This window comes from Nycticebus coucang, chromosome X, assembly GCF_027406575.1.
Source record: "Nycticebus coucang isolate mNycCou1 chromosome X, mNycCou1.pri, whole genome shotgun sequence".
In the NCBI taxonomy this organism is placed as follows: Eukaryota; Metazoa; Chordata; class Mammalia; order Primates; family Lorisidae; genus Nycticebus; species Nycticebus coucang.
This window is the reverse complement of record NC_069804.1, coordinates 143,842,032-143,865,898: the sequence shown is the minus strand read 5'-3', so window position 1 is coordinate 143,865,898 and position 23,867 is coordinate 143,842,032. Positions and strand designations below refer to the sequence as shown.

Genomic DNA, 23,867 nt, shown 5'->3' with positions numbered 1-23,867 from the left:
GCCTGCCCTTTTTGTTTTTTTGGCAAGGAGCATAGACTAATTAAAATAATGAATAATGTATCTTAGAGGGCCCTAAAATCACCTCTGATCTCAGTTTCTTGCTTAATGTGTTAGGAGAGAAACCCTGGAGGATGTCACTCAGGCGTTAGCAAAGGGATCAGCCTCACTCACAGTGATATCAAACTCCTGGGCTCAAGGGATCCTCCTGCCTCAGCCTCCCAAGTAGCTGGGACTATAGGTGCCTGTCACAATGTCGGCTCATTTTTCTGTTTTTAGTAGAGGGGTCTCACTCTTGCTCAAGCTGGTCTCGAACTCCTGAGCTCGAGGGATCCTCCTGCCTCGGCCTCCCAGAGTGCTAGGATACAGGTGTGAGCCACTGTACCCAGTTAGGATAGCAGAGTTTTATAGGGAAAAGGTAGGCTGGGGTTTAGTACAAAGTAGCAGACAACTGCCTCATCTCCTCTCCTGCTGGTCAAGAGAGGGGTTCCATTTTATTCCTTATAACATAAAATTGTCCTTGGAATGTGTCATGATCAAATACACCCACACACAGGCCCCACTGTCAGACATGCTCATAATGACAGGGCCGGTTCTGGCCTGCCAATGCCCAAGCTGTTATTCTAGTTACCATTTAAAAATTATTTTTTAAAGTGCCAACATACATGTATTGTTTTGCAATAAAGGTAATAAATGCAAAAAGTATGTAAAATTTCTTAAATTTATTTCATCTAATTTTTAGAACATTTCTGTCTACCCCTAAAAGGAACCCTGTACCCATTACCAGTTGATCTGCACTCCCCTCTACCTGCTAAGTAGCCATAACCTCTAATTTACTTTCTACCTCTATAAATTTGCTTATTCTGGACATCTATTATAAGTGGAATCATATAAAGGTCATCCTCATCTCATTTAGCATGTTTTGAAGGGTCATCCATGCAGTAACATATACCAGCTTGCTTGCTCTTTCTTTTCTTTTCTCTCTCTTCCTTTTTTCCTTCCTTTCTTCTTTTTCTTTCACGTTTCATCTTATCTTTTATATACACAGATTTTTTTAAGCTATTAGGAATAGCTTTCTTATTTTGTATCTTTACATTTTTGTATAACAGCTTTATTGAAATATAATTCACGTATTATAAAATTCTACCTTTTAGCGTATGCAACTATCACTATTACCCAATTTTATTTATTTTTTTATTTATTTTTATTTTTTATTAAATCATAGCTGTGTAAATTAATGCGATCATGGGGCACCATACACTAGTTTTACAGACCATTTGACATATTTTCATCACACTGGTTAACATAGCCTTCCTGGCATTTTCTTAGTTATTGTGTTAAGACATTTATATTCTACATTTACTCAGTTTCACATGTACCCTAGTAAGATGCACTGCAGGTGTGATCCCACCAATCACCCTCCCTCCGCCTATCCTCCCCCCTCCCTCCCCTCCCTCTCACCCTTCCCCATAGCCTTAGGTTACAATTGGATTATAGCTTTCATAAGAAAGCCATAAATTAGTTTCATAGTAGGGCTGGCTGGTGGCGCCTGTGGCTCAGTGAGTAGGGCACCAGCCCCATATGCCAAGGGTGGCGGGTTCAAACCCAGCCCCGGCCAAACTGCAACCAAAACATAGCCAGGCATTGTGGCGGGCACCTGTAGTCCCAGCTGCTCGGGAGGCTGAGGCAAGAGAATCGCGTAAGCCCAAGAGTTAGAGGTTGCTGTGAGCCGTGTGACATCATGGCACTCTACCCTAGGGCGGTACAGTGAGACTCTGTCTCTACAAAAAAAAAAAAAAAAAAAAAAAAACAACCCTGCTAACATAGTAGGGTTGGGTACATTGGATACTTTTTCTTCCATTCTTGAGATACTTTTCTATTACCCGATTTTAGAACATTTCATAACCCTAAAAAGATACCCTGTACCATTAGCAGTCATTCTCTGTTTCCCTCCTCCTCTCGCCAACCACTAATCTGCTTTCTGTCTCTATGGATTTGCTTATTGTGGACATAATAGTATAATGTTATATTTCACATAAATGGAATCATACAGCATGTGGCCTTTTTGGACTGGCTTCTTTCACTCAGCATAATGTTTTCTTTTCTTTACTTTTCTTTTTTTTTTTTTTTTTTTTGTAGAGACAGAGTCTCACTTTATGGCCCTCGGTAGAGTGCCGTGGCATCACACAGCTCACAGCAACCTCCAACTCCTGGGCTTAGGCGATTCTCTTGCCTCAGCCTCCCGAGTAGCTGGGACTACAGGCTCCCGCCACAACGCCCGGCTATTTTTTGGTTGCAGTTTGGCCGGGGCCGGGTTTGAACCCGCCACCCTCGGAATATGGGGCCGGCGCCTTACCGACTGAGCCACAGGCGCCGCCCTCTTTACTTTTCTTTTAAACAACAGAAGTTTATTTCTTACAATTGTGGAGGCTGGGAAGTTCAAGATCAGGGTGCTAGCAGACTCACCAGAGCAGGCCTGCCTTTTGATTCCATAGATGGCTGTCTTTTTGCTGTGACCTCACATAGTAGAAGGGACAAGGCAGCTCTCTGGGACTTCTTTCATAAGGGCACCAATCTTATCCATAAGGACTCTGCCCTCACAACCTAATCACCTCCCAAATTCCCCATCTCCTCATGCCATTACATTGGGAGTTAGGTTTCAACATATAAACTTTGGGGGGGACACAAACATGCAGTGATAGGGCCATGGGCTCTCATGCCTCACTGTCCTCCCTTTCTATGGTGCATTTAGTAATAAATAGATTTGCTCATTGCATAGATGTTCTTTAGTCATGCGTGTCAGAGGGTAATAAACACACATGGTTTAGTTAACATGGCTTTTTAAATATAAAAGCAGCTTTCTAATGAAATAAATACACTTGAAATTGAAAGTTAATGATAAAAGTGTTAGGGGTATTAGGGAACCCAGTAAATATTATCTTTCTTCTCCTCTTGAACTTGGAGCCAAGTGCGGGACAAACACAGTAGCTAGAGTAGGTAGAGATCAAATGTCAGGTATAGTGCGGGTCATGCTGGGTTGGAGCACATGGTCTGAGTGTGCAGCCACAGCGGACTGTCAGATCTCATCTCTGAATTACACCAGCTGGCTTAGTCATGGGTACAGCCTTTAGGGAGGTGGCAGGTCTCTCACCACTTAGGGGAAGACAGAGGGGATTAATTTATAGCATAATGTTTTCAAGGGTCATCCATGTGCAGTTATCCATTGGTAACAGCTTTATTGAGACATTAATTCACATACAGTACAATTCACCCATTTAAATTGTGTAATTCAATGGGGTGTATTTTTATTTCCACAGCGTTGTGAAATCTTCACCACAATTTGAGGACATTTCCATCACTTAAAAAAAAAAAAAAGCCCTGTACCCATTGAACAGCCCTCCCTATTAACCTCTCCTTTCAGCCCTTGGAAACGATTCATCTGCTTTCTGTCTCTGTGGAGTAACCTACTCGGAAATTTCATATAAATAGAATATGGTCTTTTGTGACTGGCTTCTTTCACTTGGCATAATGTTTTCAAGTTCATCCATATTGTAAACATGTATCAGAATTTCCTTTTTTTCTACTGAATAGTATTTCTTTCTTTTTTTTTTCTGAATAGTATTTCATTGCACAAATATACCACATTTTATGTGTTCATCAATTGATGGTTATTTAGTGTGTTTCCACCTTTTGGCTACTATAAACAGTCCTGCCATGAGCATTTGTGTACAAGTTTTTGGATGGATATATGAATTGCTGAGTCAAATGGTGATTATATATTTAACCTTTTGAGGAGGCTGCAAAGTGGCTGTACCATTTTACATTGCCACCAGCAGGGTATGGATATTCTAATTTCTCCACAACCTTGTCAACACTTGTTATTCTCTGAATTTTTGATTCTAGTGACTCTAGCAGGTATGAAATGGCATCTCCTGATGGTTTTGATTTGTATTTCCTTGCTGACTAATGATACTGGGGATCTTTTCATGTACTTATTGGCCATTTGCCTATTTTTTTTGAGACAGAGTCTCACTATGTCACCACTTGGTAGAGTGCTATGGCATCACAGCTCATAGCAACCTCAAACTCTTGGGCTTAAGCGATTCTCTTGCCTCAGCCTCCCAAGTAGCTGTGACTACCAGTGCCCCTCACAACACCCAGCTGTTTTTCATTGTTGTAGTAGTTGTCATTGTTGTTTAGCAGGCCCGAGCCAGGTTAGAACCTTCTGGCCTTGGTGTATGTGGCTGGTGCCCTACCACTGAGCTATGGGCACCGAGCCATTTTGCATATCTTCTTTGGAAAAATGTCTATTCACATCCTCTTTGTTCATTTTTAATTGGGTTATTTATCCTTTTGTTATTGAATTCCTAAGAATTCAGTAATATAAGCTGGCTGTAGTGGTTCGTGCCTATAATCTTAGCACTCTGGGAGGCTGAGGTGGATGGATTGCTTGAGCTCATGAGTTCGAGACCAGCCTGAGCAAGAGCAAGACCCAGTCTCTAAAAATAGCTGGGTGTTGTGGCGGGTGCCTGTAGTCCCAGCTACTCAGGAAGCTGAGGCAAGAGAAAAAGTCTGTCTCCCCCCCAAAAAAAGGGATTCAGTAATATGAGTTCTTAGTAGGAATTATTTATATAGTTTAGAAACAAGACCCTTACAGATATATAACTTGCAAGTGTATTCTTTTATTGTGTAGGTTGCCTTTTAATTTTCTTGCTAGTAGCCTTTGAAGCACAAATGTTTTTAGTTTTGTTGAAATTTATTTATCAATTTTTTTTGTTGGAGTTTTTGGTGTCATATCTAAGAATCCATTGCTAAATCCAGGATTATAAAGATTTACCACATGTCTTCTTCTAAGAGTTTTACAGTTTTAGCTCTTACATTTAGGTCTTTGATCTATTTTGAGTTAATTTTTATTTATGATGTGAGATAAGGGCTAAATGTCATTATTTCGTGTGTGGATACTCAGTGGCCTCAGTACCATTTGTTGTAAAGACTATTCTTTCCCCATTGAATAGTCTTGGCATCCTTGTTGCAAATCAATTAACGATAGATGTATGGATTTATTTCTGGACCCTCAACTTTATTCTACTGATCTGTTTATCTTTATGGCAGTGTGACATCATCTCAATTAATATAGTTTTGTAGTAAGCTTTGAAATCAGGAAGTATGAGTTCTACAAGTTTGTTCTTTTATTTCGAGATTGTTTTGGCTGATTGTGGTTCTTTGCATTTCATTATGAATTTTTAGATCAACTTGTCCATTGCTGTGGGAAAAAAAGCAGCTGGAATTTCATAGGGATTACATTAATTCTGTAGACCGCTTGGTGGAGTATTGTCATCTTTACAAGATTAAGTCTTCTAATTCACGAACATGAGATGTCCCTCCATTTGTTTAGTCCTCCTTTAATTTTTTTTGTTTTAATTTTAGATTAATATGAGAGTACAGATGATTAGGTTACATTGTTTGCATTTGTTAGGTAGAATCCAAGTTGGAGTTGAGCCCTTTACCCAGGAGGTGTGCCATATACCCTTACATTGTGCCTATTAGGCGAGAGCACACAAATTTTTCTCCCTCTTCCCCTCTCCCCGCTTGGTGCTTCCTCCTCTTCCCTCCCCCACTTCAGTTTAATTGTGTTTTTCTCTTGTACAGGCATGTATTTGTTCATCTACTGGTTTTGTATTAGTATTGAGTACACTGGATACTTGCTTTTCCATTCTTGTGATAATTTACTAAGTAGAATGTTCTCCAACTCTATACAGGTTAATACAAAAGATGTAAAGTCTCCATCTTTTTTGACTGAATAATACTTCACCATATACATATACCACAGTTTATTAATCCATTCATGGGTTGATGGGCACTTGGATTGATTCCAAATCTCGGTGATTGTGAATTGACCTGTGATAACTATTCTAGTGCAAATGACGTATGGTAAAATAATTTTTTTCTTCTGGGTAGATACCTAGTAATGGGATTGTGGGATCAAATGGAAGGTCTACTTTTAGTTCTTTGAGGATTCTCCATACTTCTTCCCAAAGAGGCTGAATTAGTTTGCAATCCCACCAACGGCATAAAAGTGTTCCCTTTCCTCTACACCCAGATCAGAATCCGCAGCTTTGGGACTTTGTGATGTGGGCCATTCTCAGTGGGGTTAGGTGATATCTCAGTGGTTTTAATTTCCATTTTTCTGATAATTAGGAATGATGACCACTTTTTTCATGTTTTTGTTGGTCATTCATCTGGCTTCTTTGTAGAGGGTTCTGTTCATATATCTTGCCCAGTAATAAATCCTCCTTTAATTTTTCAGCAGTATTTCATAGTTTTCAAAGTATAAGTTTTGTACATCTTTTGTTAAATTTATTCCTAAGTATTTTATTATTTTTGTTACTATTGTAAATGGAAGTATTTTCTTAATTTCACTTTTAGGTTATTCATTTCAAGTTTATAAAAGTACAATTTTTATATATTATCTTGTATCCTTCCACTTTGATTAATTTGCTCATTAGCTCTAATAAATTTTAGTGGATTCCTTAGGAGTTTTGCATACAAAATCATGTCATCTGTAAATAGAGGTAATTTTGCTTCTTCCCTTCCATTTGGATGTCTTTTATTTCATTTTCTTACCTATTTCCCTGACTATAACATCCAATTCAATGCTGAATAGAAATGGTAAGAATAGTCATCCTTATTTCATTGCTGATCTTAGGGGGTAAGCATCCAAGCTTTCACCATTAAATATATATTAGCTGTGAGTTTGTCACAAATACCCTTTATCAAGGTTGAGTGCATTAATGATGAAAAGGTGTTGGACTTTACAAATGTTTTTGCTGCCTCTCACGAAATGGTCAGTCATACTTTTTTTGTCTTATTCTATTGATATTGTCTATTACATTGATTGATTTTCATATGGTAAACTAACCTTGCATTACTTAGGAATCCTACTTTGTCATAGTGTATAATTCTTTTTACATGCTTCTTTATTGAGTTTGCTAGTATTTTTTTTGAGAATTTTTTGCGTTTATATTCATAAGAGAATATTGGACTGTAGTTTTCTATTTGTGATGCCTTTGGTTGAAATTTATAAAAGGTAAAGTCCCGGATCCTAAAATGAGTTTTTCATGGCTTTAGCCTTGTACTTGTTTCTAATTTTCCCCTCATTTGTCTTGACACATAATTTTCAACAACCTAACCCCATTCCCAATTAGAAGATATTTTCATCTGGAATTAGCAAGCTGAGGGAGTGAAGGGGCAGGTAGTACACCAAAGGACTTTGAAAATAGGATAGGTATCCTACAGAGCCCTTGTTTGAAAGAGGAAATGTCCTGATGAATGAAGCCTCCTGCATCTGGGCAAGTCTTTGATATTTTTAAACAAATCAAAATAAAACCACAAAGAGACAAACTGGGGTGTGGAAGATCTTTTATAATTCTCACCATAATAAGAGTGAGACTAAGGGCCTTCTCTCCCATTCCTGAGGGTTGCAACCATTGAATTATGTATTTTAAATGGATGACTTGTATGGTATGTAAACCATATCTCAATAAAAATGTTATATACAAACATGTTCACAATTTTAAAAATTAAAATTATGCAAAAGAACATAAAGTAGAAAATGAAAATCCCCTTCTTGTACTTAGTGTCCTTCCTCCGAGGGAACTGCTACTACCAGTCTGTTGGATATTCTTCCAGACCTTTTTCTTTGAGCATAAACTGTATATGTATGTAATATATGATGTGTGCATGTTAAGTGGGACCATACTAGTCTTCTTTTTCTTCACTTAATATCTCGTGGACAGCTTTCTGTGTCAGCACATATGCATCGACACCCTCCTCCTGAGGTATCTATGAGGGACCATATGATGAATATACATTTATTTTCAGTTCCTATGGCCCTTGGGCTGCTTTTATAAGACCTTTCCTTTCTGTTTAGACCCAAGAGCAGCATGGGTAACAAAGCTCTATCCCATGACAGCATCTTCATGTTGGACTCTGACTCTGACAGATCAACAAGTACAGTGAATCCCTCTACAGAGCCACCCAGAGGCAGACCTCTGCAGGTAAAAGTGGACTTGAGCATCCAGGCTTAACTGGATTATTCTTCCATTCTCTACTCTAACCCTGCTAAAAAAAAAAAAATGGAGGGAGAAATTTGTCCTTGATTCTCAGCTAATTCTACCCCACAAGGCTATTGTAAACATTGAATGAGAGAACTTATAGATATATGAGATGCTTACCTATTGCCCAGCACACAGTGTTGGCCAGTATTACCATTTTCACTTCTCTTAACACTCCTTGAGAACACTTTATTTATATATATATATATTTTTTTTTGTGGGGAGATACCGAGGCTCTCTCTGTCACCTACGCTAGTGTGTCATAGCATCAGCCTAGTTCACAGCAACCTCAAACTCCTGGGTTCAAGTGATTCTCCTGCCTCAACCTCCCAAGTAGCTGGGACTATAGATGCCCACCATGATGGCTGGCTAATTTTTCTATTTTTAGTAGAGACAGAGTTTCACTCTTGCTTAGGCCAGTCTCTATAACTCCTGAGCTCAAGGGATCCTCCTGCCTCACCTCCTAGAGTGCTAGGATTACAGGAGTGAGCCACTCACTCAGCCCTCAAGAATACTTTTTTTTAAACAGTGAACATTCTACTGTTTATGTGCCGGCATACCAACTCTTTAAGTTTTTCTCTCTCTTCCATAGAGATCTCATGCTTCCAGAACCCTACCTAGAACTGGGATTATTACTGTACGTACAGCTGCATCTGAGGCCATGTTTGTGGGTGCACACCAACGTGTGCCAAGAAGTGAAACCCGGACTGAGGATTCCAAGATCACTGAGGTAACAGAGTGGAATTGTTCAATGCTGAGTCAGGCAGATACCAATGCTTGAAATCTTGCTCTGCTACGTATTGGCTGTGTGACCCTGGACTAGTTGCTTAACCTCTCTGAGCCTCCTTTTCCTCATCTACATGGGTATAACATTAATATCTACCTTAAAGGGTTGCTTGTGAGGATTGAATAAAGATTCAGAGAGGTTAAAGAAATTGCTCAAACTCAACCAGGTGGTAAGTTGTAGACTTGGAAATCGGATCCAGATGTGTTGATCACAAACCCCTTGGTCTTTCCATTACGCTGGTCTCTAAGATGCTCAACCTCTTTGTACCTGCCAGCACAGGAAGAAGGGTACACCTTAGCCCCCATAAAATGCAGCCTATACATATGACAGTCTCTCACTTCCTGCTAATTCTAAACTTATGGGAGGTATCCATTGTTCTGTCAGACTCTTCTGGAGCTCTGATCTGTAAATGCTCCAGGGGGAGCTGGAGATATTGCCAGGCAGATAATGCATCCCACCAGCAGGTACCTTCAACCCCTAACAGCTGCATTCCTCCTCTCAGCCCGTGGTGGGATTATGGCCAAAGGTCCCTGTGTAAGTGGAAAGTCCACATAAGGGGGAGACCCTTCTGCACTGGAGAGCTGATTATTTTGCATTTGGCAAAAGGTAAGAGGGGCTTGTTTCTGACATGTCTGCTGAAGACCCAACATCTTACACTCTGGTTTCCATTCTGCTGGGTCCATTAGCCCTGAAGGATGAGTAGAAAACACCAAGGTTATCACCAGTGGTGCTGACCCTATGGTTGTAAAGCATCCCTTAGGGTGAGGACAAGGTTGTCCTCTTGCGCAACAGCAGGTAAAGTCACTTCTGTGAACTTCTCAGTCTTCAATTTTAAACATCAACACCAGCTTTCCCTTGCCTCTGTAGCTACACTCCCTGCCACCTCAGGATTGTGACCAAGTGCCACAGGGTATGTCTCATATTCAGAAAGAGGAAACCTATTTTCTGCACTCCTCCCTCTTTGCCTCCTCTCTTAGTGCCAGCAACAGAGAAACTTACAGCAGAGATATTCCACTTTTTAAAGAAAGATTAATTTGTGTGTGTGTGTGTGAAAGTCAAATATTCTAGGGGCATTGCTTCTCACAAATGAAGAAGGCGAGGAAAGCCACAACAGCCCAAAGGCAAGTTTTCTTAAGAGTTCGTTTTGGGCCTACACCTCACACCAATGGCCTGGTCCCTTAGTCCTTACCTTGGAACACAGCTCTAAAGGTAGCGTAGAGTATTAATAGGACCCGAGTCATCAAAAGCCAGATAGACCTTTGCATGGGAAACTTCCGCTAAGTACCAAGGTGACAACTCCAAATGTCAGGGTAGTTAATAGCCTTAAGTGCTACCTAAAAGCTGAGGTAAGTATAAAACTGGCCAATGGCTGGGTCCTTTGAAGGAGCAGAATTCCAATGGATTAAGTGACAACTAGGAGATTGTGAGAGGAAATCCAGGTACATAGTTGTGTCAATACTTAGACTGAGCTAACTTTATTCCCTGACAGATTTTTACCAGATACCTGAAGTATTAGAAATGTGGGTGCCTAGATTACATTCCAAGGTATTTTATGTTCCCTTTATTTGAGCACAGATACTGAGGAAGATGTAACAGTAGATTGTTATCATCTTCCTATTGTTGAATCAAGTTGACTTCAGTCACTTAAGAAACTGAGACTGCAAACAGTTTTTCTTACTGCTCACAGGCCTGACTGTCCCTCTGTGACCCCTCTTAAGGAAGAAGGCACACCATCTATCTGGTTGTTACCTAATATTTCCTGAATGCAGCCCTCAGTATGGGACCTCTCAGTCCTGGCCCTTATAATTAGGAGATGGGAGTACACAGTGGTTAAGAACATGGGCCATCAAGCTGGAAACCCTTTTTTTTTAGTTGTAAACCAACTAAATTATTCTGCTGTACCCTAAGGAAAATACAAATGATCAATTTTTAACCCTTTGGAAAACCAGGACTAGTTCTGTAGATTTTCTTAAAAATTCCAGAGAATCAATCTTGACAAGATTAAGATAAGCAACCAATATAGACACTCAGAGTCTCACTCTGTCACCCTGAGTAAAGCACCATGGCGTCATCATAGGTCACAGCAACCTCAAACTCTTGGGCTTAAGCAGTCCTCCTGCCTCAGTTTCCCAAGTAGCTGTTACTACAGGCACCCATGACAACACCCAGATAATTTTTTCCATTTTTTTTTTTTTTTTAGTAGAGACAGCATCTCACTATTGCTCAGGCTGTTCTCAAACTCCTGAGCTCAAGTAATCCACCCACCTCAGCCACACAGAGTGCCAGGATTACAGGCGTGAGCCACCATGACTGGCCCCCTGACAGACCTTTCAGCTGGGAGAATTAGGGCCAGTTACATCATCCCTCAAACTTTGTTTTCCCCATCTGTAAAATGGATGTCATAACAGCAAATGCTTCAAAGAATTGTTGTGAGGTTTAAATGAGATACATCTATGGTGAGCACTCTCTACCTGACACATTATAAGCCCTTAGTATAAGTTAGTTGTCATTATTGTAATTATTATTAGAACTGGCCTCAGGGGTGGCGCCTGTGGCTCAAGGAGTAGGGCCCCGGTCCCATATGCCGGAGGTGGCGGGTTCAAACCCAGCCCTGGCCAAAAACCACAAAAAAAAAAAAAAAAAAAGAACTGGCCTTAGTCCCATTGCAGGATAACTGTTGGTATTGAATATGTTGGGAGTTAAGTAGCTGTCAATTATTCCATTGTATTAGCTAAGGAAGAGTTAATTTAGGTTGCTGCAAGTTTACCTCATTCTTATTATCACGTCTCCTACTTTACTCCTGATGGCTTACTCTGTAATTCACCATTATGGTTCATGTCTGTAGTCCCAGCTACTTGGGATGCTGAAGCAGGAGGATCATTTGAGTCCAGGAGTTCAAGGCCACAGTGAGCAATGATCATACTACTCCAGCCTGGGTGAGAGAGTGAGACCCTGGCTCTAAAAAAAATTAAATAAATAAATACGTAAAGATAAATCCTCTTATATACCAGAGGAGAGCATAATGCCCCTCCCCCATGGTTGCATAGAAATTTACCACTTACAAAGTGATTTTACATATGTAGGTACATTTGATTCTCTCAATAACTCTGTAAGCTAGATAGGAAAGATGTTGTTATTCCCAATTTAGACGAAAAAATCTGAGGTTCAGAGAAGTAAAGTGACTTTGCCAGGACTACAGAGCAAATAAAAGACAAAACTGTGACTTCATCCCAGTACTCATGACCAAATCCATAGCACTTTTCACTAAAGCATGTGGCCGCTAGCAGTTCTCTAATTTTGCACGACCAATGCCCAGAAACGGCAACAGCAGCTGACATTTCTTGAGACTTGATGTGAAAGACACAGTACTAAGAACTTGGCATGTATCATTGCACTTAACCTTTATGACAACAAACCAAAGTATGTAATATTATCCTTACTTTACAGACATGGAAACCAAGGCTCAAAGAGATTAGGGAACATGTTCAAGGTCAGATAGCCAATAAATGGCATGGCTAGGACTTCCGATTCAGGTCTATTCAATTCCAAAGTCCATGTTCATATTCTCTATGCTAGTTAAGTAATGGAAGAGATTGTGATGGGGAGGGGCTTGCAGGGAGTATCTGAAATTCCACTTCCTGGAACTTTCAGTAGACAAAAATGTTGGATACAACAGTTTTTATGTGTAACAAGAATTCGCAGTGAAGCTGCAGCTGTACAGAAACTCTCAGGAATGGCCACATAAGCCACTTTGGTGCACCTGGGAATTAAAATCCTAACAGTCATTATTGGGTCTCACACCCCGTGCCAGTACCTCTTGGTACAGAAGCCTCCCACCAAGAATCACGTTCCCCACTAAGAGTCACCTCTTTTCCTGGAGACATTCCAAAGACTGCATGCCTTGCCAGCCTTTGACTGAATGGCTCAGACAGAACCCGAGCCCCCGGCATCTCAGTGTCAAAGCCTCCCAGATGGTTTCAGAGTGTATTTTTTCCCAGAGTGACATTTTTTTTATTGAACTACTTTTCACTGGGTCTAGAAACTTGACAGAAAGAATACGAGGAGCTAAAATATGTTTTAATTTTCCAAAGAGCAGCCCTTAACCTCACTAACAGCAAAGGCATGTCTAGCTCCCTACTAACCAATGCTGAAAGATCCCTTTCCTGGGCTTAAGGCCCAACCCAGGGTCCCTCCCCAAGCAGATTCTAGGTGAGGAGGTACCAGGCCTGGCACATCTTCCAGATATTGAGGCACAAAGAGCTCATTTAACTCCAGATGTTAATCAGAACCTGTTTGTGCCAGACTCCACCTAAAACACAGAGGAAAAAAATGAAAGCATCTCAGCTTTCCTTAATAATATGCACATTGAGTTCAGAGAGGGCATGTTGGCTCTCAGAGTGCAGCCAAGGAGGAGTGGGGTTGGAGGGGGTAAGGAAGGAGATGGAAAGAGAGGAATCCTATTTCTTCTGCTTGCTTTTCCTTTAGAATCTTGCCAGGAAGGGATTATATTTGCTTTTTCTGGGTAATTCATAAAATCCTGTGGTTGGCTCTTGTGGTAAGTTTTCTAGTTTGCTCCTAACCAATAGGGCTGAGGGAAAGGGTAGGGCCTAAGAAAGAATCCCAATTTGCAAATGGAATCTAGGTATTACTTATGGCTCCTTTTTTAAGACAACTGAAGGTATTATTTAGGAACTTACTGTACTGTTTGAAAACAGAAGCCTTTCTCTTCATGCTAGAGGTCCAGGCAATGGTTCTCAACCCTGGCCCCTGGAATACTCACGTGGAAAGCCTGTTAACCCTATTCTAAGGCCCTTTTCCTGATATTCACTGAGTTTTGGTATGTTCCCAAAATGTGCTCTTTCAACGCTCATTCTAGGTGATTTTGATGCTGGAAGTTCCCAGAAAAATCCATTGAGAAATACTGCCCAGAGCCCCAGAGAGCATATAAATAGTTTATTTAATTCACTGATAAATTTAAGGAAAGTCATAAAATGTACATGTACTCTATACCGACACAATATACTCTAAACCAAGGCACAGAGATCCTCTTGGTGTTGTTTTAAATCACATGTCTGGGCTTGAGCTTCATAGTCAGGTAGAGATAATGCTTCCTGACTTTGCTCTCTAATTGTTAGCCCAGGTTTGAGGATGGTTCTGGGTTTGTGTTTAGATCGATATCTAGAGATTCCTTAGTGAAAGACAAGGTCATGCCAGGAGATTAGCAATCATTATGAAGTTTGATGGACTTTTGATTGGGAACAGATAAGATCTCTTCCATACATACCCAACCTAGAAATTGCCAGGTTTTTGCTGAGCCTGGCTTTTCTATTATACTATACAATGAGTTTCACCAAAGTAAACAATGCTTTTGTCTTTAGTGTTTCTACCACAAGATTTGAGATGCCAACTGAGTTGAAAATGTTTATTTATTAAATACACATTTACTTGCTGTCTGGGCATAAGTTATCTTTCATGCAAAGCAGATTGCGTGGTTCCTTTTAGGGTTTCCAGATCCACAGATTTCCTCCTCTTTCTCCTTCTACCTTTAGCCGGGGCTAGTGAGGCTCAGCAAGAATAAGTAAAATGATACAGGGAACAGAGGGGCTTGCTCTGATGGCGTCTCAGAAAGGCAACATCTGGAAGTTTTTAACATAATGAATTCACCAGTTCAGAAAACATTTCTTGAGCAACTGCTATTACCAAACACAGTTTGAGGGGCTGGGGATACAGTAGCACATAGAACAGATGAAAACCCTTCTTCATGGAGTTTGTATAGTAGTGGTGGATAGGGGCAATAAATGAAATAAAGAAAGAAAACATATAGCATCTTGGACAGTGGTAAAAGTGACAAGGAGAAAAGCAATGCAGGGAGGGGGGTTATGAAGCGTCAGGACTAAACATTTTAAATAAGTTGGCCTTGGAAGCTATTTCTGAGAAGGTGGCTTTCGAGTCAAGGCCTGAAGGAAGTAAGGGAGCTAGCCATATGAACATGGAGGAAGAGCATGGCCAGCGGAGGGAACAGACAGTGCAAAATTCCTAAGAACAGCAAACCAGCAGTGTGCCTGGAGCAGAAAATGGCAGGTGACGTGCTTGGACACAACGGGGAGACAAAGCATGTGAGGGTGGTGGGAGTGTCGGGGGGCCTAATACAGCCCTACATAAACCCGTCCTTCCACGCCTCCTAAGGCAAAGGAGACAAAGGATCTAGTTAGCCCCACCCCTGAGAAGTTCACGCCAAAGGACCCTAACTTTCCCAGCAAGCTATGGAATTTTCTCACCCCTACAGCCCCATATAAAAGGGGTCTCTAACTGCACCCATGCACAGATGCCACCTTTGCACTGCCCAGGCAGGTCACCCTCCCCTTTCAATAAAACTGCCCTGAACATCTCCCCTCAAGTCTTGTCTCTGGGTCCTGCTGCTGTCACCTTTTAGGGAACACAGATGTTATCATCCAGTTCCAAAAGACTAGAGCTAAGAGACTACCCTGTAGCAGGAAAGAAATTCATCATAGTAAAACAAGAGCTTTTACTTTATACACTGAATGTTAAATTTATAATTATAATAGATAACACATGCCAAATAAACAATATCAGGAAGAAGTGGTATATAAATTCATCAAGTAGTTAAAGAAGGCTTGGGACCACTCCTAACTTTGTAGAATTGACCCTACAAAAGACAACCGGAGCATTTCTCTGACTTTTCCAAGAATTAAGAAAAGAATAGCGAGGTGGATTTATCATCATCCTGACTCATTAGCACTGTGTTAAGTGCCCAGGATTGGAATCACAGGCCATCAAACGACTGTGTTTGGAACCAAAGTAGTAGCCAAGGTTATCCCTGGACATACAGTGGTGGTGGGAAATGTCAAAGTGTGTGAAAACTGCAAGTACCAAAGGGGTGCCTGGCATGGTGCAAAGCTAGTTTGAAAAGAACTTAGTGGATAAACACATGGAAATTCTGTCCACCTGCTAAATGGCATCATTTGCTATTGGTGTCCAGGAGAGAGAAGGCTTATCACCTGTTGTTTAAAGGGGCTTCTGTTAACAGATATCTCAAGCTACTTAGAAATGGAAGGAGCTCTGGAAGGGATCTTTGAGGTGTGGAAAATATTATGCCCAGAATTCCAAAAGAGATTATTTTGAAGCTCCTACAGAGGAATTCAACTAGGTGTCCCAAAACCATATAGTTTGGAGAGATAGAAGCCAGTCATAATGAGGGTGAAGTTACAGGCTTTATCCCCAGCCCACAAGAAGTGGGAGCACTCAGTTCTTGAGAGTCCTTCCATCAGCCTTGCACCCATGAACAGTAAATATAAATAAAGCTAGTGTGCTCTCTATGAAAATGCAACTTGCAGATAGACCCTCTTCCAGCCTGATTTTCTTCCCTCTACCCTGTAGTCCCAGCTATGCAGGAGGCTGAAGCAAGAGAAATGCTTGAGCTCAAGAGTTTGAAGTTGCTGTGAGCTATGATGCCAGAGCACTCTACCAATGGTGACAAAGAGAGACTCTCAAAAATAAATAAATAAAGGGACCCAGGAATAAACACCTGTATAACAAAAGATGAGTTCCAACCTTTGCAAACTGTTCCCAGGGAAATGGTATGGTTTAGGAAACCCATACTCTACATAGGGATGGCAAAGTCAATGGCACCATCCTGGGTCTTACACCTCCAGAAAGGTGAGCAAGCTTGCATCTATCAGGTAGAATGTCCTATCCATTTGGAACTTATACTAAAAGGACTAACCCTCCAAAGTACACATCCTAGAGCAGTGATTTCAACTAGTGTGCTGTGGCCCACTGGTGTGCTGTGAGAGGATCTTAGGGGTGCCTAAGAAAATTTTAAAAAATCATTAATTAAATTATTTTCAAAAGACATTCAAAGCACAGTAGTATATTCTTTTCTTACTTTTTTTTTATCAACATAATTTAAGTGTGCTGTGGAAGTTTAACTATAGGTTCAAGTGTGCTGTGAGATAAAAAAGGTTGAAAAACACTTTCCTAGAGACTTGATGAGTTTCACAGCAAGATACAGATTGTGCCTCTCAACCCAGCCAGATGGCTTCCTGTTAATAAGAATGGGACGCAGGACTAGAGAACATGCAGGGTTTCCTCTGACCTTGTAAACTCCATTACGTGGTTGTGTTCCTACCCCAAGGGCAGTGGGGTGTCCCTGAATGCTTTCTAAGCAGGAGAGTGACCTGAACATTTTCCTGTTTCTTGTTTTCATCTGCAAGGGAACCAGTAAAAAATGTGGAGCTTGCCTCTAATGAATGAGCCTACTGACTGGGAAGTAGGAAAAAAGGATACTTCCTGAGTTCGTTGAGGAAGTATTTCTTATCTAGGAATTCTTCAGCCAGAATTTTGAATGTGTGAGATCAATGGCAGCATGTGGGTTGACTTATTTATTTTCTCTCACCCTCTGCAGAACATCTCTAAACCATCACCTGGACCTGATCAGTCCCAGTCCCAGTCCTTGACTGCATTTGGCACCGTTGCACCCATCAGCACCCAGCCCGTCACTGGTTTCAGCTCCCCAGCCAGTGCCCAGGGCTGTTTGGATTCTTCAGCTGCTCGACACAAGATAGCTTTAAATCCTCGGAAGCAAAAGAAGAAAAGGAACCCTCACACGACTGTAAGTCCTCCAAGAGACCCAGGAATAGGCTCACACCTGTAATCCTAGCACTTGGGAGGCTGAGGTAGGTGGATTGCTTGAGCTCAAGGGTTCAAGGGTTCAAGACCAGCCTGAGCAAGAGCAAGACCCTGTCTCTAAAACTAGCTGGGTGTTGTGGTGCCTGTGGTCCCAGCTATGCAGGAGGCTGAAGCAAGAGAAATGCTTGAGCCCAAGAGTTTGAGGTTGCTGTGAGCTATGATGCCAGAACACTCTACCAATGGTGACAAAGAGAGACTCTCAAAAATAAATAAATAAATAAAGGGACCCAAGAATAAACACCTGTATAACAAAAGATGAGTTCCAACCTTTGCAAACTGTTCCCAGGGAAATGGTATGGTTTAGGAAACCCATACTCTACATAGGGATGGCAAAGTCAATGGCACCATCCTGGGTCTTACACCTCCAGAAAGGTGAGCAAGCTTGCATCTATCAGGTAGAATGTCCTATCCATTTGGAACTTATACTAAAAGGACTAACGATAGCAGAAACAGTGAGTAACTTAAACCTCTAGAAACTGCTGATTGGTTTAGCATCTAAGCATTCACTCAGCTCTCTTTGTAGAGGATATTCAAACCTAATCCAGATCATGATTCTTTTGTTATTACTCAAATGAGACCCGTTATTAATGAAGTGCTGCACTTTTCCACTCATATGGAGGTCAGGCTTCCAGCAAGTCTATAAACATTTAAAACTCAGTTGTTTACCCCTTCAAAGATCTCCAAATAGATGTAACAAAGTTCTGCCACATGACTTTCTAGCAAGCAGACCTACCATGTTAAAAACATGACCTGCCAGGTGCAGTAGCTGATGCCTGTAATCCCAGCATTCTGGGAGGCTGAGGCAGGAAGATCATTTGAGGCCAGGAGTTTGAGGCCAGCCTGAGCATCACAGCAAGACTCCATCTGTATGAAAAAAATGTAAAAAAAAAATAGCAAAGCAGGGTGGTGTTCACCTGCAGCCCTAGCTATTTGGGAGGCCGAGGCAAGAGGATTGCTTGAGCCCAGGAGTTTGGGGCTGCAGTGAGCTATGATCATGCCATTGTACTTTAGCCTAGGTGATGAAGCAAAACCCCACGTCTCAAAACAAATGAATGAACAAACAAACAAAACATGGCCACAGATCACACTGAGACACCTGACAGTAAAGAGAAGTGACAACTTATAGCAGAGAGAGATGACAAGAACAATCTGGGGCCATTTAGTATAGGAGCTCAAGAACTTTGCCCAGGGGCCACACTGTTATCATAGTCCAGTGTAATAGGTCATGTTCATGATTTGTCTGAGTTAAGAAAAGGTGGATTATGTTCCCTGATCCTTGTTTAAGAAGGTAGGGCAGTAATGCTTTTGGAAAAGGTTTTTACTAAAAGTTAAGAATTAAAAGATGATGGTAATTAAAAGTGTGTGTCAGCTAACTTACTTTTCACTCCGATTTGGAAAAGTGAATTCCCTAGTTTATCAAGGATGGAATCTAAAAAAAAAAAAAAAATTCCCCAGTGATTCTGGCCTAAACGTAAGAGGCTATAAATCAGGGTAGGAAGAGACTAAACAATTATGTAGTACAAGCCTTTTGTAGGAAAAGACATTAAAGCACAAATAATTCATTCAAGTATTTCCACAAAGTCAAACAACCAGGTAATGGCAGTTATATGGGTTTCTTTACATGCATACCATAAAGGGCTTACACCGAGCAAATTCTAGACACTATTCAGTGAGGTGCTACTCTGACATTTCCAGAGCTGCACTGTAATTATCTAAAGGCCTTGTTTACACTAAACCAATTTCTATTTGTTCACCGTAAGGGTTAAACCCTTCATCTTTTTTTCTCTTCCTTTCCAACAAAACCCCAATCATCTTCCTTCTTTTGAGCTGGGAAGATGTAATTTATGCTTTCACTCAAGTCCCAGAAAAGAAGCCAGAGAGGATTTGAATTTGGCTCACAGGTTCAGTGAAGCAAATCTGAGAATTTCAATGTCACCAAGGGCATGATGGTCATCAGGCCCAGCAACCCTGTTTTTCAGATTTATGACCTTCCAGTGTGGGGTAGTAATTTCTGGGGATGTTTCACAGAGATCCCTCAGCCTGTCGCTTGGAGAGTACAAAACTCCAAATCAGGGTGAACAACTTCTAATAGAATGATCCCCAGGGATCTCTCAATGATGGATGCTGTTGGAAATAACTTCCATCTCTAATGGTATTGGTATGCATCCAGCATCAAGGACTTTTCATTTTTTTTCCCCTTTGCAACCTTGAAGGGGTAGGTTGAGAGCACTTCCAACAGATTCAAGCTTTTTCTTCCCCTGTTTTAGGTGAAACCAAAGCAGGAAGAGCTAACCTGTCCATTGGCTTCTGAAGAAAAGATTACAGTCAAACCAAAAGAAGGTGACCAAAAGGAGATGAAAAAAGACGGCGCAGGTCAGCACATCTTCACCTTCACCTAGAAACACATATGACAGGCTTTATTGCACAGTGCTATGTGATAGGAGCTATACATAAGAATTAGCCAGGACTGCTGCCCTTAGTCCTCAGAGAGCTTTCCACTTAAGATGCAGATGAACGTGGTCCAGGTTTCTCCATCTAAACCACCAAATTAATACACCGGCCACTTGAGTGAGATTTCGGTTAAAGGGTCGTGCCTGGATTCTTATTTTATCTAAATGAATTTCCAACCAGAGAGGTTGTTTCACTTGTACAGGAGTGTGTTTCATCTTCTCCAAGGCTAAGGTACATGCCAAGTACCTCAGTGAGCCTGGATAGGAGAGTGCTAGTTAGTAATTTGCCTTTCAGCGTTCTTCCTCAACAACAGAACCAGATAAGAATAACAGACTTGGCCCCCCAAAAAAACATCATTTTTAAAGTATTTTTTCTCTTCCATTAGAGAGAAAAGGTCTTGTGTTAACAGTGATACCATTTCCCATATCCATGGGGAAAGAGAGCTTGGGCAGCTGCAGACAGAGGTCGTTGGCAGGCAACATCTATCAGATGCCCCAACAACAAATGCCAGCAGAGTGAAAATCTGTGTTTGTGTGTGTGCATATGTGGATGTTGGCTCCAGCTGATGGCAAGCTAATTTCAAGCCATATCTGACAAAACAGAATACAGTTCCACGAATTAAGTCGAACACTTAGGATTCACAAAGGATTTCACATGTGGGATCAAAGATAGGATATTCCTAAACACATTTTCCCATGGAAAACTAACAAAATCACAAAATGGTCCTGCAAAAAAATAGAAAGAAATACTAAATGAGTAATCTTTTATCTTTTTTTAAAAAAGATTTCTTTTTAAATAATTGTATCTTTTATATACAGAGGATACAGCCTAGTCACAATACCATTGGGGGTAGATACTTTGGTTGGTTTTCTGTATAATAGGAGTGGTTTGAAACACAACCAGTTCTGTGTGCTGGATATGAAGCCACTAGATGGAACTAGGGATGTGGCAGATGGTGAGAGAAGAAAGGCAGCAAGGAGCCCTTTTACCTAGGGATTGAATTAAGTTCCTTAGAGAAACTACTCAGAAAAAGAGGAGCGATCTGTATAACTGCTACCTTGTGCTTGACCGGAGGACTGTGGATCCATGTGTGATTGACCTGAAGCTTGTTAAGGTGTCCCAAGAGTTGCTTCACATTTATATTACATAGGATTATTTTAATACAAGAGAGTAGAAAAGGCCATAAGCCTACCTCTCAGATAACTCTTTTTGATACCTTTCCCCAAAAAAGCAAAAAGAAGCATGGATAGGATAGGAAATCTCAAGCAATTTGGATGCATATTAAGTAGAAAACAGAAAGGCTAATTAGAAAGTAAAATTTTCCCTTCCCCCATCCTAGTCAGTTTCTTCAAAGGTAATCATTGTTAAAGGTCAAATTTTGCCTTTTGACATCTCTCACACCTAATGGTGGACCAGACTATTGAGAAAATGGTGATGAGCTAACACAGGAATCAGTTCATAAAACTGGCATTTCCCTTTAATTTAAAAATGTCCAAATTGCAGAAGGCTTGTAGTGACTGAGTTGCTGTCTGTCTTCCAAACAGCTCCTTCTCCACATCAGGGAATTCAATAGCAAATAGCCACCCATTGGGCTAGGGCATAGTACTCTTATTTTAGGAAGTGAAAAGCACATTTATTTCTCCTTTCCTTATTTCTCTTTGGTACAGGTCCCGTTAGCCAAGAACAGAACAAAAAACCTGAGATTTCTGATAAGACAATAGAGCAGGCTGCAAAAACAGACGTTGCTGGAAATCTGGGCCGTCGAACGTCAGGACATGGAAGAAGACGGAGAAGAAGAGGATTAAATGCTTCAGGAAAGAGTGAAGGTGGACCCAAAGGAAGAAACCTTAAACAATCCAGTCAAGAGTACAGCCAGGGCGGTAAAGCTGGGTCCTCACCTACCAGTAAGACCGCCAGAAATTTCTGGCACCAGTCCACAGAGAAGCAAGTCAAGGAGAAGCTTACAACTCCACAAGCAGAAACCACTACTCCTCAGGAGTTGCTTCCGGAGAAAGATGATAGGAGGAAGAGAAATGCTGGCATAGATTTAGAAGCCAAAAGATCATTAACACAGCCACCCATACTTGAACAAGTGGAAGAACACATGATTGGTGATCCACAGGTATATCATGAAGATGAGGCTTCAGGAGCCATGAAGACAAAAGCCAGAGCTGCTCTTTTTCCAGGGGCGAAAAGCCTTTCTGTAGCCCCCAAAGAGGCCAGTCACTCAGTTGCAGCAGAGGCTAAGGTGTCAGGAGAGAAAGAAGCTTTCAGAATTGAGCCACAAAATGCCCGATCCAAAATGGAGGCAGCCCAGTATGCCCCAACTATCCACAAACAAAAGCTTCCTAGAAATGTTCAGGCTTTTGCAGCCAGCTCTTTGGATATGACAAATACTCCTGTCGAGGGAGGCATTTCTGCCAAGAGGCTACCTCCTAAAAGGCTTTCCAAACCCTTGAGGAAGGCTAAAGCTGAAGAAGTCCCCTCAGATTCAGAGAGTGTTTCAGAGGAGGAGAGCAGTTGTGAGGAGCATCAGGCTCCTGGCTACCTTTTGCGGTCCTTGAGTAAGGCTGAAGATAAACAAGATGTCATCCCACAATCAGAAAGTTTAGCTGTGGGATTGAGCTGTTCAGAGCAGCTGGTATCTGCTGGATACTCTTCCCTGTCTTCGAAGAAGTCCAATGATAAAGAAGATTCCTCAGATTCAGAGAGTATTTGTGATGAGGAGAGCAGTCCTGAGGAACTGACTCACAGTAACTCTACCCAGTCCTCAGGAAACTTTGAAGATGAACGAAACATCTCAGAATCAAAAAGTGTGGATTTTAGCAGCTCTGAGGAGAAGCTGGTCCCCAGATGCTCTTCCAAGTCTTTAGAGGACGAAGAAGAAGAGGAAGAAGAAGAAGAAGAGGAGGAAGAAGAGGAAGAAGAAGAAGAAGAAAAAGAAGAAGAAGAAGCAGCAGAAGCACTAGTAGTAGTAGAAGAAGAAGAAGAGGAAGAAGAGGAAGAAGAGGAGGAGGAGAAGGAGGAAGAGGGGGAGGAGGAAGAGGGGGAAGAGGAAGAGGGGGAGGAGGAGGGGGAGGAGGAAGAGGAAGGGGAGGAGAAGGAAGAGGAGGAGGAGGAGGAAGAACAAGAAGAAGAAGAGCAAGAAGAGCAAGAAGAAAGACAAGAACAACAACAAGAAGAAGAACAACAAGAAGAACAAGAACAAGAAGAAGAACAACAACAAGAAGAGGAAGAACAAGAAGAAGAAGTAGTAGAAGTCTCCACAGAATCAAATGGTTACGTCGAAAAGTACGACAGTACTGAGGATTGGAGTAGCTCAGAGGAAGACCTGCCTCATGGAAACCCTATCCAGGTCTTGAGGAAGCCCAAACCCCAACAAGAAGTCTTTTCAGTTGCAACAGACAATCCTACAGAGGGGAGTGCTTCTGTGCAGCAATGGTCTCCTAGACGCTCTTCTCAGCCCATTGCGAGGAATCCTGTTAAGCAACAAGTCCCCACCAGCTCAGTAAGCACTTCTACAGAAAGGGGCAGGTCTGTGGTGCCTAAGCCCCCCAGGCACACTTCCAAGCCACGGGGGAATCCTACATCAGGGCAACAAGTCCCTGCAGGTCCAGAGAGCGCTACTGTTGACCCACACATTTCTAGAGAGCTGCAGCCTCCCAGAATGCCTTCTAAGAACCCGATGAGGCCTAAAGTTGAGCAAAAGGTCCCCACAGCTCCAGAAGCTGCAAATATGAAAGAGGCTGTTTCTAAGGAGGTGCTGGGTCCCAGACGTCATTTGCAGCCCCTGGTGGGCCCAGGAGCAA

General features: G+C 41.6%; 1 protein-coding gene across 1 annotated transcript in view; it reads left to right on the top strand.

Moving 5' to 3' along the window:
• KIAA1210 (KIAA1210 ortholog) overlaps positions 1–23,867 on the top strand; it is a 52,131-nt gene that overhangs the window by 20,925 nt on the left and 7,339 nt on the right. Inside the window, exons 4-10 of the mRNA XM_053579086.1 lie at positions 7,928–8,054; positions 8,704–8,841; positions 17,324–17,530; positions 19,875–19,980; positions 21,726–22,589; positions 22,803–22,944; positions 23,311–23,618. Of these exons, the coding sequence (XP_053435061.1) occupies positions 7,928–8,054; positions 8,704–8,841; positions 17,324–17,530; positions 19,875–19,980; positions 21,726–22,589; positions 22,803–22,944; positions 23,311–23,618 (1,892 nt within the window). The remainder of the gene's footprint in view (positions 1–7,927; positions 8,055–8,703; positions 8,842–17,323; positions 17,531–19,874; positions 19,981–21,725; positions 22,590–22,802; positions 22,945–23,310; positions 23,619–23,867) is intronic.